Source organism: Phyllobates terribilis, unplaced genomic scaffold, assembly GCF_046119375.1.
Source record: "Phyllobates terribilis strain yellow unplaced genomic scaffold, ASM4611937v1 Scaffold_3__8_contigs__length_932513732, whole genome shotgun sequence".
Lineage (NCBI taxonomy): Eukaryota > Metazoa > Chordata > Amphibia > Anura > Dendrobatidae > Phyllobates > Phyllobates terribilis.
The window spans coordinates 100,569,772-100,588,608 of NW_027362763.1; the positions used below are offsets into that span (position 1 = coordinate 100,569,772).

The 18,837-nt window shown below is 42.0% G+C and overlaps 1 protein-coding gene across 1 annotated transcript; it reads left to right on the forward strand.

The window, feature by feature from the left end:
* The first annotated feature begins 319 nt into the window (after positions 1–319).
* On the forward strand, positions 320–7,004 carry LOC141258462 (serine/threonine-protein kinase SBK1-like). The gene is made up of 4 exons (XM_073673458.1): positions 320–334; positions 4,553–4,637; positions 5,890–6,092; positions 6,456–7,004. Exons 1-4 carry the CDS (start codon positions 320–322, stop codon positions 7,002–7,004), a joined length of 852 nt encoding a protein of 283 aa, XP_073529559.1.
* Positions 7,005–18,837: the final 11,833 nt, after the last annotated feature.

An 18,837-nucleotide genomic window follows, 5' to 3' on the forward strand; every position in this document is an offset into this window, starting at 1 on the left:
TATAATATTTGATTATTTATATAGATAATATAAATATATTTTATATATATATATATATATATATTATATATTATATGTTCATACTAATAGAATAACTTACTTCTTATAGCATAATAATTCTTAGAATGAGAATTAGCAAGCGGAGTAGAATGCTCTTTGGTTGTACTGCCAGTATCCTGGAAGCCATTGAAGCAAGATGTCTGCAAATAGGAAATTATTATTATTATTATTTTTCCTTTCCAGAAACCAACTTTTAGCTGGCTTCATTTAAAATGAACATACAAAAAGAGAATGCATAAAAAACACATTAAAAACAATTATGGAAAAAACGCAAGTAAAAACGCAGGTGACCTGACAGTGACCTCAGGTGCAGACTTCATTGCAGATTTCACCTGCGTGAAAGCCTGAGCAAACACTGAGCTAATCCTGGTCGTGTGCACAGACCCTTAGTAATTATGCAAAAAATGGATTTTTAAAAGAGAAACATAATTATTTTCTTCCATATTAGAGTAACGTCACTTCTGTCTCAATCTTATATTACAGTATATATACCGTATTTTCTATCATCACAAACATTTGTTCCCAATAACTCCGGACCCGCGGACAGCTCCACAGCACCTGTGTGTTGTCGGCCTCTTTCTCACCACACGTAAAACAAGTTTTAATCTAAATAAGTTGTCCCGTATGTGGGGTAAGAAATGTAAATGATGTGCAACCCCAATTCCAAAACAGTTGGGACGATGTGTAACAAGAATGCGATGATTTGGAAATCTCAGACATCTTTTGTTCACAAAATTATGAAACAAAAAAATCTGACAATGGAGTAAGGGTCTGCTGGCTCAGAGGTCAATGATGGGATAGTCTGACCAAAGCTTCATGATGAGCGATAGGTTCCTGGACCCAGAGGTCTTCATCATACATCATGGAGGAAACAATATTGGGAAAATGGGGAACATTAGATTTGCCCTTCCTGATGAAGAGAAGTTTGCTGGATGTCAGGAGGTTGTTTCCCCAGTGTTAAAATAGTTTTCTCTGAAATAATTTTTAGATCATTGTGGGTAATGTCTGCGGAGTTAAAATTTAAAAGCGTTTAAAGTATTTGTAAATGTAATTTATACCGTGGACAAACTCTTATCCAGCGTCATCTTGTCGGTTGTTTTTCAAATTTTGATTCCTTTAATTTCTGTAAGTAGTGAGTTATGTAATATCATAATGGAGAACTTACTGCTGAGATCTCCACAGATCTGTCACACTGTGCCATCTTATTCTCAGCCTCCAAGAGCCCATCTACGTACCACCCACAATGGCTGCGTTGACTCCCACTCAGAAGTAACTTACAGGTATATATCCATATCCTAACATTTTCTCTATTGTCTTAACCACTTTTTACCTCACCTGTCTATTTTTCCTTCAGTCCACAGAGAAGGTTTCCTACCTGGATCCTCCATAACACCCCTCCCCGGTCCCTAGGAAGGTAACTGTTTTTCCATCCACAGTTCCACAGGCAATCACTAGTGCATCTGAGGTTCTTATCTTTTATTTTTTTCTCTCCTTTTTTCTCTTCCAGGGGATGACCACATTCTAAGTCATGTTATACCCATTGGAAAACTGAGAACCATTCTATATACTAAATCAAAAGCTACAAGGAAATCATTTACTCCCTGCCTACAATGATTTTCATCTTGTAAATCCCCTGATCTTATCCGCACACCATCTTTTATCTCTAATAATTGTTTTAACTGAACCAATAAAATTCTTTGTTTTTATTCACTACTGTACCGTTCTAATTATTATTACCATTACCTTGGTTTTTTAACTATCCCATTGATATCACCCCTTTTCCCCCAACGTCTCCAGCACAAGTTGCTTATTTTATTAAATTTTAATTTATTTCTATTAATTTTTATTTAACAAAAAAAAAGTAAAAAACAATTAATGATATAAATGTACATGATGGACGCTTGGCTTCCAGGGAGAAGGAGACACCTGAGGCTATGGGAAACACATGATTGTACTAATGAGCTGCACAAAAACCATTGACCACATAGGAGCGGCAACGATGGGCTAATGTGATGCTAATGGCTACAAGTGAAGCCTCTCTGAGAACATCCACATGTAATTCTAGAAGCTGTAGATGTATGGTGGTCTCCACAGGTGATCTGTTCTGTGGGAGAGTCCTCTGGTATGGAGATTATTGGTAAGAGACTGCTCCTAATTGTTAGCACATCTGTAATAGAGACAAGGTCAAATACTGTGATGCCCCCATACACATTAGATAAAGGTCAGCCAAACAATCTGAGATTGATACGAGAAATTAGTTATTAATAAGGCAATAACTCCATGATAATGACCATATTAATATTGGCCAGACTCTTTTTCATCAAGAGCAGATTCATGTAAGATGAAGCTTAGTCAGGTGGTCGGCAGAGAAGACTGCTGGTCCAGCTCACATTTGATCTATCCATGAAAATCAGACATGGGATTGATGCCCAGGTGCCCATTACAGGCTATGGTGCTCTTCACATACCATTTTTTGTGGAAAAACAGCACAGAAAACTAATTTGTGACATCTCCATTTTTGATCTGTGTTGCAGATAAAAACTCGCTTTTTCAAGAGTAAGGGTCCATAAAAAAATAACCTAAAAGAATGGATAGCACATGAACACCATACAAGCGCTGTGTTTAGATTTTTTTGCAAAAGAAAAAAAAAATTGTAAAAATCAGATTGAGCGCTTCAGTGAAAAACATGCATTTTTTTATTGAGAATAAAATCAGAAAATGCAAAATAGGATTTCCTGGAAATAGTTTGAGTTTGCGCAGGTAATGTATTATTGTAGCAGACAAGGTGCTGACATTTTACAAATCTCACCCAGATGCTCCCTAAATATTCAAAGTGAAATCTGCCATGGAGTTTGGATTTTTAGATAAATTCTGGCAGATATTAATTAGTATAAAAGAGGAAGAAATAATCTCAAATCAAATCTGAAAAAATTTTTTTTATTTAAAGTGAATTATTTCTTTGCCTCCTACATAGCTAAACAATTCAGTGCAGATTTGATTTGATAACTTTACTGTAGATTTTTTCAAATTAGGAGCAAAAAATTCTTAAAAATCTGTCAATTACGAGGTACATGAGAACTTCAGTAACTCTGATTCAGATATATGCAGAATGAAATGTTTAATCTCAACGATAATGAGTGACCGTAATCTGTGCAGTGGAAAAGAATGAACATTTTTAATCCTCCAAAACACTGTCCCGCGAGTTGGATTTTCTCGGCAGATGATCAGATCTAATGCCAGAAAAAAAATGTACCCCAAACACATCACAGAATATATCAGCCAATCACTGAACAATGGTTTATTGCACCATTTTCATCTAATATGTATGGGGCCTTTACCCTTAGTTCTATTAACAGCTTTACTATAGAACATATAGACAATTCTGTTATTTCCATTTAATTATAATGTCAGTGGGGACAAGACTATTCTACAAGTTATGTTAAATCAGTTTCTGGCCATAAACACTGGATAAAAGAACCGTGCATGACAAATGTATATTTATATAAAAACATGGGTCCAGTTTCTCTTTTGGTGAAAGCAGCAGGAAGTCGGGAAGGTGAGATGTGACCATAGGGGGTAGAATAAATTCACAACTGATTACATTAGCAATTTACTAGAAATACTAACAATACTAAGGTGGGCGCCTCCCAGATACCATTGTGGCACCACATAGTCTATTAAATAACAATTAGGTTTTCATGAACGTCCAACATCTAGGAGTCACTTTAATCTGTAATTCAAAGGAGGTTTTTGACATCCAATTGGCTAAGGAGAAGGATTGACCTCAATGTCAGGTAGCTACTTCCCTGTAAAGCTTAGAACTTCATGGGTCTTGTTGAATTATTCCTGAGAACATCTTTGTGAAGATAGGACCTCTCAGACCAAGCCTTAAGAAAGCGACACTCAACATTTTTTGGAGCAGAACCCAGCTAATCATCAACATCAACAGAATCCCAACCCAGGTAAGACTACTCTTCAATAGTATATCCACTGGGGTTATTTATTATTTGTTTGGGTCTTCTTGCCATATGACCATTAAACAATCATTTCTCTTTCTAGTCACATTTCACCAGGCAGAGAGTCTAATTTTCATGTGTGTTTTAATGACAAAAAATCTAAAAATAATCTCTAGATACAAACACTTCTGTATTATTGTAGAACCGTTTAGAATTATCATAATTTTGTCTATCTGATTACAATGTCTTCATGGAAAGGTTGATTACAACCAATGTGCCCACCAAGATACCTTTTACAAGGGTTGTCAGCTATCCTATATCGTACTGGCACATCTTTGTTTAGGATGGGTTTCTAAATTATGATTGAGCTTAATTATCATAAATGCCCACAGAACCCATGAATATGATCACTACAAGATGTTTCATTAATCATATTCCTTATATTTTCTTCTAGAGTCATACACAGTTTGTTGTTTAGCTCAAGAATCAACAACTTCCAAGCAGCAATGGCCGCCTCCCAGATCTTTTGGATTCAGGAGATTTCAGAATGCTACAACGTAATCAAGAAACTGGGCCAAGGATCATATGGAAAAGTTCTACAGGCACAGAACAAATTGACAGGTATGTGAAGAAGGCAAAAACAAAGATGGTCATTTACCTAAATTGATTAAATAAAAGTGGTAAATTATGTAACAAAATGTGAAAATGATTTTAGTCGGCCATAGAGATGAGATATTCATCTGTAAGCCATTGGAAAATCGAGATTATTTTAGTAATGTCAACTCATACACATAGGTGTAAAGTCATCCAAGCCTGCCAAATTTGGTGGGTCTTGATCACTATCTTATGTGTATGAGGGGCGCCTAACTCTTTCCAGACATGTTGGGTTATCAAAGGATCATATGAAAATGAAGGTTGGGAAAAAGAAGTTTTGTTCAAATAAGCGTTGGGTCAATAGCTGTTTATCTTCATTTTCACCATATTCAGCTGGATCTGCCAATGGTCTGCAGACAAATATCCATGTGTTTGGCCAACTTTACTCTGTTAGGTCATAAAAATGTCCATCTAAAAATATCTATAAATTGCACCATTGATTATCTTAATAATAGGGGTTTCAGAATATCATCCCTAGTTTTACATCAAAGAGCTTGTGCCCTATATCATGACCAAAAAACTCAATATAAGCATTTCCAAAAGCTGAGAACACTGAGTTAGCGATATCATAAAACAAATAGTTTATTTAATGCTATTAAAAATATTGCATATACCCATTATACGGTGCTCCAGCAGACCTTCAGCCTAGACCCTTTCTTACTTTTGGGTGGATGCAATACCTTTGCTTATAGGTGCTCAGTGGTCTTTATCTTCAGCCTTTTTACTGGGTTTCTAAATTATATCACTTCACATTTGTTACATGTATGTAATTGAATATGCAATATTTTTAATAGCATTAAGTAAACTATAGATTTTATGATACCTCTAACTCAGGGTTCTCTGTCTTTGTAAAAACCATGGATTATCTGTCTGACAGAAGATATCAGGAGACAAAAGAATGAAGCAGTTAAAGTTCAATCTCAAATAACTTTTTTCTCATTGGAGATAAATGGCCGCAAAACCACTAACAATTTTACTATGGTAATATCAGTTAGTAAAATAAATAAATAAATTTGGTATCTAACTGTTTTAAATCCAAGCTGCCCCCAAATTTAGCAAAGACAGGCCTCCTCATAGATATGAGATTGAGGATTAGGGACTGATATCCACCAGCACACATCCCATGCCAGTGGTGATAATTATGTGCTTGAATATAAAGTTTCTATGTGAGATCTTGGAGGTTTTTATAAACATTCTTTTGTTTTGTTTCTTTTTATAGGAGAACCAGTGGCTGTGAAACTCCTGAAGAAGGACAGAACTCTTCTGAAAACCTTTCTGAAGGAGCTGTCTTTGTCAATCAGTCTCTCTGACCACCCTCATATTATTAAGACATATCCCATCTTTATTGGCACAATGGACCACTATGCACTTACTCAGGAGTTGGCAATGGCAGGCACCTTGCATCATATCATACAAAGTGAGGTAAGTAAGGCCGGCTTCATATGTTCTCCTACAATGTACAAATATTTAATTTCTGAAACACCAGAAACAGGAGATACACATCAACAGTCAGAGGAAAAGCTAGATACCCCTGTATATGGTAGCCAGTTAGCTAACTATTACCTATGGGGGTCTTTGGGAATACATCAAACATTTCCATAGGTGGAGGCGGGTTCCATAACAATGCACTGTTTGAAGCCTCATGACCATCACAGCAGCAGTTTTATCCACTATACCATCCACTGTCCCAACAACAGCAACATCTTCAATGTTTAGTATTTTTGCTTTGGATAAAGAACTACACAAATAAAACTAAATCTCATAAAACTGATCTGTTTTCTGCAGGTTGGAATTCCTGAGGACGCAGTGAAGAGGTGTGCCAAACAGATATCCTCAGCTCTGGACTATATGCATGGTAGAGGGTTGGTTCACAGGGACCTGAAGCCGGACAACGTGTTGCTCATGGACAAAGACTGCTACCAAATCAAATTGAGTGATTTTGGTTTGACCCAACCTATGGGAAACTATGTGTCGTCCATGTCCCACATAATACCGTACATGTCTCCAGAGCTGTGTGATTTGAAAGGAGGAGAATATTTGATCTTGAGCCCTACTATAGATATCTGGGCTTTTGGGGTTCTTCTCTTTGTTGTTTTGACTGGATTCTTCCCATGGATTGAAGCAACAGAATCTGACACCATGTATCAAGTCTACATCAACTGGAGACAAAGTGCAGACTTCACTTCTCCCCCTTTTTGTTGGCAGATGTTGTCGAGAGAAGCCATATACATGTTTGACAATCTCTTTGCTCAATGTCCCTTTTCTCGTCAGTCAGTTCTCTCTATCTTCAATTACCTTAATTTTCCCTGGAAAATAAAGGTCTTTGAGTATTAAATAAACTTGGCAGTTGAGGAAGAGGTGGTCAATTCAAGATATTTGGAAAAACCTCCCATAAAAGTTCCTTCAATAACTGTGTGCAGGTATTCGTACCTAGAAGAACTGATGAAGTCAAAGGGCGGTCACCAAATATTGATGCAATTTAGATTTGTTTTGTTTATTCAGTTTGTATTTTATTAATTTATAAATAATAAATGATTAAAACTTCTGTTTTTGGAAACCTCTTACTTTGCCGAATTTTTTTCACACCTGCCTAAATGTTTCCACAATACTGTATATCTAACCTACAAGCTTGGGGTTTTTTTTCCCATATTTTTTGCAATATTGCAAAAACCTTTAGTAACCTTTAACAGTGGCAAGTTGTGGCTGAGAAATTTTGTTAAAAATATCTGGGGATCAATGTTTCACCCTGTGTTGAGGACATTATTAGGCTAAATATATGGTCACTGGTAAAAAAATAATAATAAAATAAAAAGAAAAAGGTAGAAGAAAAGCGTAAATGAGGAAAAAAAAAGAAACTTTCCATGTTGGGAAGAATTGTATCAATCACTATCTGCCTTCCACCCTCTCATTCTATACACTATCTTTTATTCCCCAAAATGGTCTCTATAAATAATCAATCAAGATATTGAAGAATTTTCTAGAGTTAGAATTTAATCTTCATTCTCTACTGTCTTCCCTTCCATACTTACAGCGCCCAGTGGATTTGTGTGGGATGGTGGAACCGAATATGTTTAGTTATTTTATAGTACTGCACCTGAAGCCCCCGGTACATTAAGATGGCCAATGTATCAGAGCCAGAATTTCTTACTTTTTTTGCAGTAAAGTAGAAAAATGTTTGACTGGAAGATGGATTTTATTTGGCATACGATATGACAAATTTTATCAATATGACGAAAGTTTGAATTTTCTCCTACCTGATGCAATATCAATCTTAAAGACCTCAATAAAGTTCAACATTCAACTTCAACCACATCAACTAAACTCTACATTATGGGAAAATAACTAGTGATGAGCGAGAATCGTAATATTCGTAATCGCTATACTCGTAACGAGTACTTTGCAATTATTGCGTATTCGTTCCGAATAGCAAGTACAATGTATGCCAATGGGAAATGCGAATAATTTTCTGCTGAACCCTACAAAAGTGTCTGGGGGCCTGAGGAAAAGGCTGAAATGGATGGGAAAGTGATGAAACAGAACGGGAAGCTGCCTGCATGCATTTCTGACTCACATATGGTTTCTGGGAATAAGTTTGTTGCAGCATTATGCCACTTTTACAGACACATAAGAACAACTTCCAAACCTAACCTAAATTGCATTTAACAGGCCAAAAAGGTAAAGAAACAGTTTTTCCTGCGTAATCACTTGTATATAACGCTAAATAAACCAGAGAAACCCAACAAAAATCCCTTTTAGCGTTTGTTGACACATACTATTGTGGCTTTTTTTCGCCTTTTACAATTGGGAGGGACCTGACTTATACATTTTGTAGGTCCCTCTGTCATACATCATTTTTAGTTTGCTATTCCCCAGCACTTTACAAGCACAGTTAGAACGTACCAGTAGGTATGTTAGGTCAAAGATTAAGAGGCCCCAGGTGGCTCTGTAACATGTGTTTTAGAGGGACAGCTGTTAATTAGACATTTGTCCGATCCCTCCATCACTGATACTCAGATAGTAGAATACATATTCCATAGCATTTTACAATGTGCCCATTTTATTGTTGGGCTTGTCCCTCCTCCTCCTCCTCCTACTCATCCTCTTCCTCCACCACCATGTGATACTGCAGCCCTAAATTCAAATGTTCAGAGGGCCTGCAGTAGGCAGGAAAGCGGAGTTTTGTGAGAGCCCTCGCTTGGCCCTATAACATGCATTTGGAAGCGTGCTCCTTTCCAAATTTTGGAGGTACCTCTTGTGTATATTTGAGAGTGCCCTTACTTATTCATATTGTAGGGCCTTCACTCTATTATTAAACTCATTTAAGGGCAGAGATAACAGAGAAAAAGGCCAAGAGACATGGAGTACTAGAAGGTAGCAGTGAGTGCGGCCTGCGATCCTCAGGTGTGGCTTAACTCTGTGAACTGGAAAAATAAAGCTGCACTAGTCAACTGGATGACGAGCTCAAATATATCACGTGTGCAAGTCAATGGACAAAGGATATATGGTGCCCCCCTCCAGGTTGGGTTGGAGAAGTTTTTCCAAATGGCTCAGAGATTTTGATTGTCAATATTCCCCAGATTATATAGGAAGAGAAGACTTTTTGATATTGTACTACTTGGTCCAGTGCAGAATGTGCAACGTATTTCCAAAAATTACTCCTGGGGGGTTTGTCATAGGTGCAGAAAGATTCCATGACAAGGGCCTCCCTTGACAAACATTATCTACGATCGGGTCATCAACAGTCAGTGTAAATTTCTATTGAATATGTATCCCCTATCTTAGTGACAATGTGGCACAAGCCAGGCATGTTTTTTCGCCAAAAAGGGTGACTGACCGTACATTTCTATTGAATATGTATCCCCTATATGAGTCACAATGTGGCACAACCTGTGACAAGGGCCTCCAATGACAAATATTAGTTTGGTAGGACCACTTTACAATGTGCATAGGGTTTGTAAAAATTAGCCCTATGGGCTGAGTCATGGTTGATGCAGGAAGCCACCATCCCAAGGGCCTCCAATCACAAATAGTAGTTAGATTGGAGTAGGAGTACTGTCCTAGTTTGTCCACAGCACAATGTGCATAGGGTTTGTAAAAATTAGCCCTAATGACTGAGTCATGGTTGACACAGGAAGCCAACATCCCAAGGGCCTCTAATCACAAATAGTAGTTAGGCTGGAGTAGGAATACTGTCCTGGTTTGTCCACTGCACAATCTGCATAGGATTTGTAAAAATTAGCCCTATGGGCTGAGTCATGGTTGACGAAGGAAGGAAATGGGTTTTTATGGGAAGGGGGTGACATTAACAGCAGTCACATGAATCTGCATTTTTGGTGAATTTAGGTTGGTGTGCTGTCATCTGGAGGGAGTACAAACTGTGGAGATATCCAGTAATTGTTGAATTTAATCAAAGTAAGTCTGTCTGCATTTTCTGTTGAGAGTCATGTGCGCCTATCAGTGATGATTGCCACAGCGGAATTGAAAACACGCTCTGACACCACACTAGCAGCCGGGCAGGCCAGCACCTCCAAGACATATAAGGAGATTTCGGGCCAAGTGTTCAGCTTAGTCACCCAATAATTAAAGAGAACTGAAGCATCAGAAAAGACACAAATATGGTCACTAAAGTACCCCTTGACCATGTTCTGCAACTTATCCCTCATTGGCATTGTTACAGGCGCAGATAGCCCTTGCTGTTGTGCTGGTTTATTGAAAATTGCCCGATTTGTGCACAATTTTCCCCCCACTTCTGTTGGAGCTGGTGTTCATGTCTCTCCCCATTATTTCTTGGTGTTGAAAAGAGCCGGTTCCTCTGCCACTAGCATTGTCTGAGGGTGATATTTTCAGCAACTGATCTACAACGACCCTCTTGAACGATCCCATTGAAAAACTTTTTGATGACAACAAAAGGAGAGAAGGAAATTTCTCCTTGTACCGTGGATCGAGAAAGGTGGCCAACCAGTATAGGTTGTTGGATAAAATGTGTATCAGGCGAGGGTCTTGCAACAGTCACTTACACATGAACTGTGCCATGTGGGCCAAGCTGCGAAAAGGCAAATATTCTGTGTCCCCAACAGTAGAAACAGTACCCATCCTCTCCTCACGATGACTCGCCTCTTCCTCCACCTCCTCCTCTCCAGCCCATCCAGACTGGACAGACATGAAGCATGGGTTAGGTGTCCCCTCCGTAGAATTATGAGTCCCCTTGGTAGCACAGAAAAACAAGTCCTCTCCGTCTTCATCCTCCTCATCTTCCTCCTCATCACCCAATGTTGCCTCAGAATATTGGCTAGGCTGGATAGTATCACTCATTGAGAAATCTAGCTCCATACCAACATGCTGGATGCTCAAAGCTTCCTCTTTGAGATTATGCAGTGATTGTTTCAAGAGACACAGCAGCGGGATGGTTACTCTGATAATAGCCTGATCATGGCTCACGAGGTTGGTGCAGTACTCAAAGTTCTCTACCTTACAAATGTCAGCGATCCAAACCCACTCGACATTTGTTATGTGTGGTGGCTGACTCTCAGTCTGACAGGCATGTTGAAGCTGATATTCAGCTACTGCCCTCTGCTGTTCACTAATCCTCGCCAACATATGATAGGTTGAGTTCCACCGTGTGGGCAGGTCGCAAATAAGCCTATGACTTGGCAAATTCAATTGCTTTTACAGCTCTGTAAGAGCAGAAAAAGCGGTAGAGGAATGGCGGAAATGGGCTCTAATATGGCGCTCCTTCTCAAGTAGGTACGGCAAGTCACGGTAAGTTTTCAGAAATTTTTTAACAACTAGGTTCAGCATGTGAGCAATGCATGGCACATGTACCAGTTTGCCAACCATTAAAGTCGCCACCAGGTTACGCCCATTATCGCAGACGACCAGATCGGGTTGGAGGTGCAGCGGGGACAGCCCCTGATCAGTCTGTTCTTTTAAAGCGTGCCACAGCTCTGATGCAGTGTGTGCTTTGTGACCTAAACAGATCAGCTTCAGCAGAGCGTGTTGCTGCTTTTCTGATGCGCTGCTGCACAGGTCCCAGCTTAGCAGTGATGGGGAGGGTAATTAAGCAGAGGAAAAGGATCAAGAGGAGGGGAGAGAGAAAGTGGAATATGAAGAGGCGGAAACCCTGACAGAAGTTGGGCCCGCTATTCTTGGCGTGGGTAGGATGTGTGATGTTCCAGTTTGCGCCTTTGTCCCACCCTCCACCAGGTTCACCCATTGTGCCGTGACAGAATTGTATCATCACTGTCCACAACAACTTGTCCAGATGTCTGTTAGGTGGACCTTCCCGGTTGAGGCATTGGTGAGAGCATGGTTCAGATTGTTTGACACGTGCTTGTGTAAGGCAGAGACGGCACACCGGGCTAAATAGTGGCGGCTGGAAAAATTGCATCGTGGGGCAGCCACAGCCAAGAGATCACATAAAGACTGTATTCCCACAAGCCTAAAAAGCAACATTGCCACAGCTAACAATTTGGCAATGTGCGAGTTTAGTATTTGTGCCTGTGGGTGCATGGCTGGGTAATTACGCTTTCTTTCCAAGCTCTCAGGCATGGACAATTTGACGCTTTGCTGGGACAAAGAAGTGGATGTGGTCAATGATTGTTGTGTGTGTGCAACCACAGCTTGTGGGCAGGAGGTATGAGCATCTGCTTCCTGAACAATAGATTCTAAAGGACATAGCCCAGGCGACATGGCATTGGTTTGACCCGCAGATGCAGATTTTGTATCCTGGTGTTCCACCCACCTACTGGGGTGCTTGGCTGCCATGTAGTTTCGCATACTGTTGTTGCTCAGGTTGCCTTTGCCCTGGCCTCTACTCAACTTGGTATGGCAGTTGCTACACACTACAATGTTTTTCTCTGAAGGACTTTAAGAAAAAAATTCCACACAGCAGCTGAACGCCCCCTTGCCCTGACTTGGAACACAGCGGGGATGTTCTTGGGAACAGCTGACCTAGTTCTCACTCTGGGCAAACCACGACATATCCATCTTCCTCTGTGTTGCTGTCATGGCTATAAATGCCAATGGTCCAGGTCGGATCAGTGGACTCATCATAGACCACCTCATCTTCCATCTCATCCTCCTTCCCAGTTGACATCGTAGGCTGACCTGATGCTAACTGTGTCTCATCATCATCAGCCTTCACCTCTGGAGACAGTAAATGATGTACCTCCAAGTGGCTTTCTTCTGGCCGTAGGTCCTCAAATACTTCAGCATCAATGCACACCACCTCCTCTTGTCCCTCTTCAGTGCTGCACAGTGATAGGCCAGAGCCAATCAAAGGATATGTACCAAACAGGTCCTCGGAGTGGCCAAGCTTGGTGTCATATGTGTCCTGTGACTGATAGTGGCGGGAGGAAGGAGAACCAGCTTCAGGATTCAATGGGCCAGACTTCTGTGTAGACTGTATGTCATGGAAGATTTGTTGCTGATTGGCAAATGCGTAAAGGCCTTGTCTGCTATCCAAGACAGAATCTGCTCTCGCTCTTCTGGCTTCCACACACGTTTATTTTCCAGACTGGGAAATTTTTCCAGGAAAATAGTGGATGCATCAAGCTTCTGACCTGACACAGACTGAGTGCCTTCTTGCGCTCCACTGACAAAACCCCCTCCACGTCCACGTCCCTTAACAACAGGCTTTTTTTTGCATTTTGGGTTTTGTTGACAGATTTTTAGATGTTGATGGCAAAAGCCAAGCTAGCTGTCACAGCCAAAATAGTGGGTAAAATGGCGTGGTGCATGCTTGGTAGCAGGCAGTAGAAAATGTTTGAACTACTGCCTTGCGTTGGGCCCTAAACACCTTTTTAAGTGGATTAATGTGGTCAGAAGGCAGGCTGTTACCCCAAAAACAGCGGGGGGAAATGGCCTGGTGCGTGCTTTGTAGCAGGCAGTAGGAAATGTTTGGACTACTGCTTTGCTTAGGACAATAAACGCCTTTTTAAGTGGACTAATGTGGACAGAAGGCAGGCTGTCATCCCAAAAACAGCGGGGAAAATGGGTCGGTGCATGCTTGGTAGCAGGCAGGAGGAAATGTTTGGACTACTGCTTTGTGTAGGGAACTAAACGCCTTTTTAAGTGGAATAATGTGGACAGCAGAAGCCAGGCTATGACCCCTAAAACAGCGGGGAACATAGGCCGGTGCATTTAAAAAAAAAGGCAGCACAAAATGCTACTACTCTGTGTGCAGGAAAAATATTGCTTTGCCTCTGACAAAGAGCTGTTTTAAGATGGACACTGGAAGAACACTTTAACCTCTCCCTACCTAATGCACAATCTCTCCGTCTCTGTGCTCTGACTGTTATGTGTCTTCAGCTCTGAAAAGAGCTATGTTTTGGTGGTATTATAGATCTAGTGAGAGGCTCCTTTAAACTGTTCCTGCTCGAGTATCTCTCCCTCCCTACTCTACACTGAACTAGTATACACAGCAGGTAGCCCTTACAATGGGTTTTGCTTTATCAAGATGTCTCAACACTCTCCCTAGCAGCTCAGCGATCTCTCCCTATGCTTGTAGAACGTATGCAATGTGCACAAAATGGCGGCAGCAGGGCTTAAATAGACCCTATGACCTCAAATACTTCAGCATCAATGCACACCACCTCCTCTTGTCCCTCTTCAGTGCTGCACAGTGATAGGCCAGAGCCAATCAAAGGATATGTACCAAACAGGTCCTCGGAGTGGCCAAGCTTGGTGTCATATGTGTCCTGTGACTGATAGTGGCGGGAGGAAGGAGAACCAGCTTCAGGATTCAATGGGCCAGACTTCTGTGTAGACTGTATGTCATGGAAGATTTGTTGCTGATTGGCAAATGCGTAAAGGCCTTGTCTGCTATCCAAGACAGAATCTGCTCTCGCTCTTCTGGCTTCCACACACGTTTATTTTCCAGACTGGGAAATTTTTCCAGGAAAATAGTGGATGCATCAAGCTTCTGACCTGACACAGACTGAGTGCCTTCTTGCGCTCCACTGACAAAACCCCCTCCACGTCCACGTCCCTTAACAACAGGCTTTTTTTTGCATTTTGGGTTTTGTTGACAGATTTTTAGATGTTGATGGCAAAAGCCAAGCTAGCTGTCACAGCCAAAATAGTGGGTAAAATGGCGTGGTGCATGCTTGGTAGCAGGCAGTAGAAAATGTTTGAACTACTGCCTTGCGTTGGGCCCTAAACACCTTTTTAAGTGGATTAATGTGGTCAGAAGGCAGGCTGTCACCCCAAAAACAGCGGGGGGAAATGGCCTGGTGCGTGCTTTGTAGCAGGCAGTAGGAAAAGTTTGGACTACTGTTTTGCATAGGGCACTAAATGCCTTTTTAAGTGGATTAATGTGGACAGAAGGCAGGCTGTCACCCCAAAAACAGCGGGGGGAAATGGCATGGTGCGTGCTTTGTAGCAGGCAGTAGGAAATATTTGGACTACTGCTTTGCTTAGGACAATAAACGCCTTTTTAAGTGGACTAATGTGGACAGAAGGCAGGCTGTCATCCCAAAAACAGCGGGGAAAATGGGTCGGTGCATGCTTGGTAGCAGGCAGGAGGAAATGTTTGGACTACTGCTTTGTGTAGGGAACTAAACGCCTTTTTAAGTGGACTAATGTGGACAGCAGAAGCCAGGCTATGACCCCTAAAACAGCGGGGAACATAGGCCGGTGCATTTAAAAAAAAAAGGCAGCACAAAATGCTACTACTCTGTGTGCAGGAAAAATATTGCTTTGCCTCTGACAAAGAGCTGTTTTAAGATGGACACTGGAAGAACACTTTAACCTCTCCCTACCTAATGCACAATCTCTCCGTCTCTGTGCTCTGACTGTTATGTGTCTTCAGCTCTGAAAAGAGCTATGTTTTGGTGGTATTATAGATCTAGTGAGAGGCTCCTTTAAACTGTTCCTGCTCGAGTATCTCTCCCTCCCTACTCTACACTGAACTAGTATACACAGCAGGTAGCCCTTACAATGGGTTTTGTTTTATCAAGATGTCTCAACACTCTCCCTAGCAGCTCAGCGATCTCTCCCTATGCTTGTAGAACGTATGCAATGTGCACAAAATGGCGGCAGCAGGGCTTAAATAGACCCTATGACGCTGGACGGCAGCCAACCACAGTAATGCCACAACCAAGGTGTCTGCGGCAATACTGTGATTGGTTAAGAAGCCCAGCATGTTTAATGGCTGCAAAGGATGCGCCAAAACTGAAGGGTGGACATCCGAATATAGCGAGGCAAGTACACAAATACTCACAATATAACGAGTAACCCAAATACCATACTATCCTTGTGAATAGCGAATAGTAACAAATAGACTCGCTCATCAAAAATAACCAACTCGACCCCTCACTATAAGTAATTTTAAAAGTTAACATTTTTAAAGGCCAAAATATATAGTTATATTTTAATGTACCGTATTTTTCGGACTATAAGACGCACTTTTTTTCTCCAAAATTTTCCAGGAATGTGGGGGGTGCGTCTTATAGTCCAAATACTATATACCTGGCTTTGCATGGTGGTGGGTGTGGGGGAGCAGCAGTGGGGGAGCAGCAGCGGGGGAGCAGCAGCGGGGGATCAGCAGGGCACAGAAGGTAGCTGCCGCCTGCTGCAGCCTACGCTGTGCCTGCTACTAAAGAAAATTAATATTCCCTGCTCCCCACACCTATGGGCATAGAGAGCAATGAGTATTCGTTTTTCTTAATATCCGGCACACTGGAACCGCAGCACGGCTCCTGCTGCTGCTCTGCGATCTGTGTGCCCGCTATTGAAGCTCATGAATATCCACTACAACCCACTCTCATGGGTTGTAGTGAATATCCATGGTCTTTAATAGAAGGCACACTGACCACAGAGCGGCAGCAGGAGTCGCGCTGCGGTACAGTGTGCCGGCTATTTAACTCACTGAATGGCCACTGCTCCCCACGCACAGAGTCCCGGTGTGGGGAGCAGTGACTATTCCAGCACAGCGTCTTACACTGTGTGAGGGCACATGGCAGGGACGCCATGCGCGGCTCACACAGTGAGAGTGTCGGCAGCAGAGCGGGACAGCGCTGCAGGAGAGAGGTGGTGAGTATGATAGTTTATTTTTTTTGTAGGCAGCATGATGGGGGCTCAGAGAGTGCCATGCATACCAGGATGGGGGCTCAAGGGGTGCCATGCATACCAGGATGGGTGCTCAGAGAGTGCCATGTATACCAGGATGGGGGCTCAGAGGGTGCCATACATACCAGGATGGAGTAAGAAGGGGTGCCTTTCATACCAGGATGGGGTATCAAGGGGTGCCTTTCATACCAGGATGGGGTATCAAGGGGTGCCATACATACCAGGATGGGCGCTCAGAGGGTGCCATGCATACCAGGATGGGGGCTCAGAGGGTGCCATGTATACCAGGATGGGGGCTCAGAGGGTGCCATGCATACCTGTATGGGGGCTCAAGGGGTGCCATGCATACCAGGATGTGGGCTCAGAGGGTGCCATGCATACCAGGATGGGGGATAAAGGGGTGCCATGCATACCAGGATTGGGGCTCAAGGGGTGCCATACATACCAGGATGGGGGCTCAAAGGGTGCAATGCATACCAGGATGGGGGCTAAAAGGGTGCCATGCATTCCAGGATGGGGGCTCAGAGTAGCCATGTATACCAGGATGGGGCTCAAGGGGTGCCATGCATACCAGAACGGGGGCTCAAGGGTTTCCTTGCATACCAGGATGGGGGCTCAAAGGGTGCAATGCATACCAGGATGGGGGCTAAAAGGGTGCCATGCATTCCAGGATGGGGGCTCAGAGTAGCCATGTATACCAGGATGGGGCTCAAGGGGTGCCATGCATACCAGAACGGGGGCTCAAGGGTTTCCTTGCATACCAGGATGGGGGCTCAGAGGGTGCCATGCATACCAGGATGTGGGCTCAAAGGGTGTCATGCATACCAGGATGGGGGCTCAAGTGGTGCCATGCATACCAGGATGGGGGATCAAGGGGTACCATGCATGCCAGGATGGGGATGAGGGCCAGGTATACCAGGATGGGATGGGGGCCACTTATACCAGGAAGGAGGGGCCATACATACCAGGATGGAGGATATCAACAAAATTGGGGGACAATACCCCAATACCAGTGTTAGCAGCAGACCCCCTCCCCCGTAACAGGGCATCATGACCATATTTTTGCTTACATTTTTTTTCCTATTTTCCTCCTTTAAAACCTAGGTGCTTCTTAAGCTCAGGTGTGTCTTATAGACCGAAAAATACGGTATACTGTTTTATTTAAATTGTGTGTTGTATTCTTAATACAAAACTATCAAAGGCCTCTTTATATGAAAAACGTATCTATTTGATTTCGATCATACGAAAATAATTATTTATAAAGTTCTTTGAGTCTGTTTCTTTCAGCTAAACAAACTCAGGGACAAAATTCTACCTTAGGCGATTTGATCCCAGCAGAAATGGGGGAGTGCGCTTCACAGGTGTAGGGGATTACTTATGTTTTTAAACACTGACTACATGTATGCACCTCATCCCTGTCAGCCATGATGTACCTTTGTTTCCTAAGGTGATAGCAGAGAATGGATCAACTGGTTTATTACCAACTGACCCATTACACAAGAAAGGTTCTTGCTCCTGTACAGCTGAATAGGTCCGGCACCCCTCTGACGATCAGCTGATGCCAGAACTAAAGATTTCTTTAACTCTTTGCTTTAGCAGCCTCTGGTCATCTACTGGTATGGAAATTAACCATGTGAACAAATGTCATGTGATCATCTGATGGACTAACCATGTGCTTTGGATATGCCCATAGTGGAAATAACTTTGTTCAGGGCACATCTTACTCCGAGCAGATATTCTGTGTTTGTGCCTGTTGGGCGATGTCAAACTTGTGGTAGACATAGATATAAGTTTATCTATCTATCTATCTATCTATCTATCTCTCTATCTAAAGCAGCACCAACATGTAGTGTCTTGGTGTCAAGACTCCAGGAACAAAACAAACCTTCAATATAATTCAAAATATTGTAGGCAGCACAACATTCAAAGTTAAAAAAAATGCTATTTAATGGCCCATCATGGCAACGATTTGGTTCTGAAATAAGAACCTTTCTCAAGTCTCAAGCACTATTTTGTTTCCTTTGAATAGTGTGCTGTCTCAATTTTTTATGATATAGATATATATCTATGTATATGTATATATACACATACCGCACAT

Bases quoted from the DNA above. Each gene is read 5' to 3' on its own strand.
- LOC141258462 (XM_073673458.1), top strand. The intron at 4,638-5,889 runs GTATGTGAAGAA...TTCTTTTTATAG, and splicing joins GGCACAGAACAAATTGACAG to GAGAACCAGTGGCTGTGAAA. The intron at 6,093-6,455 runs GTAAGTAAGGCC...TGTTTTCTGCAG, and splicing joins ATCATATCATACAAAGTGAG to GTTGGAATTCCTGAGGACGC.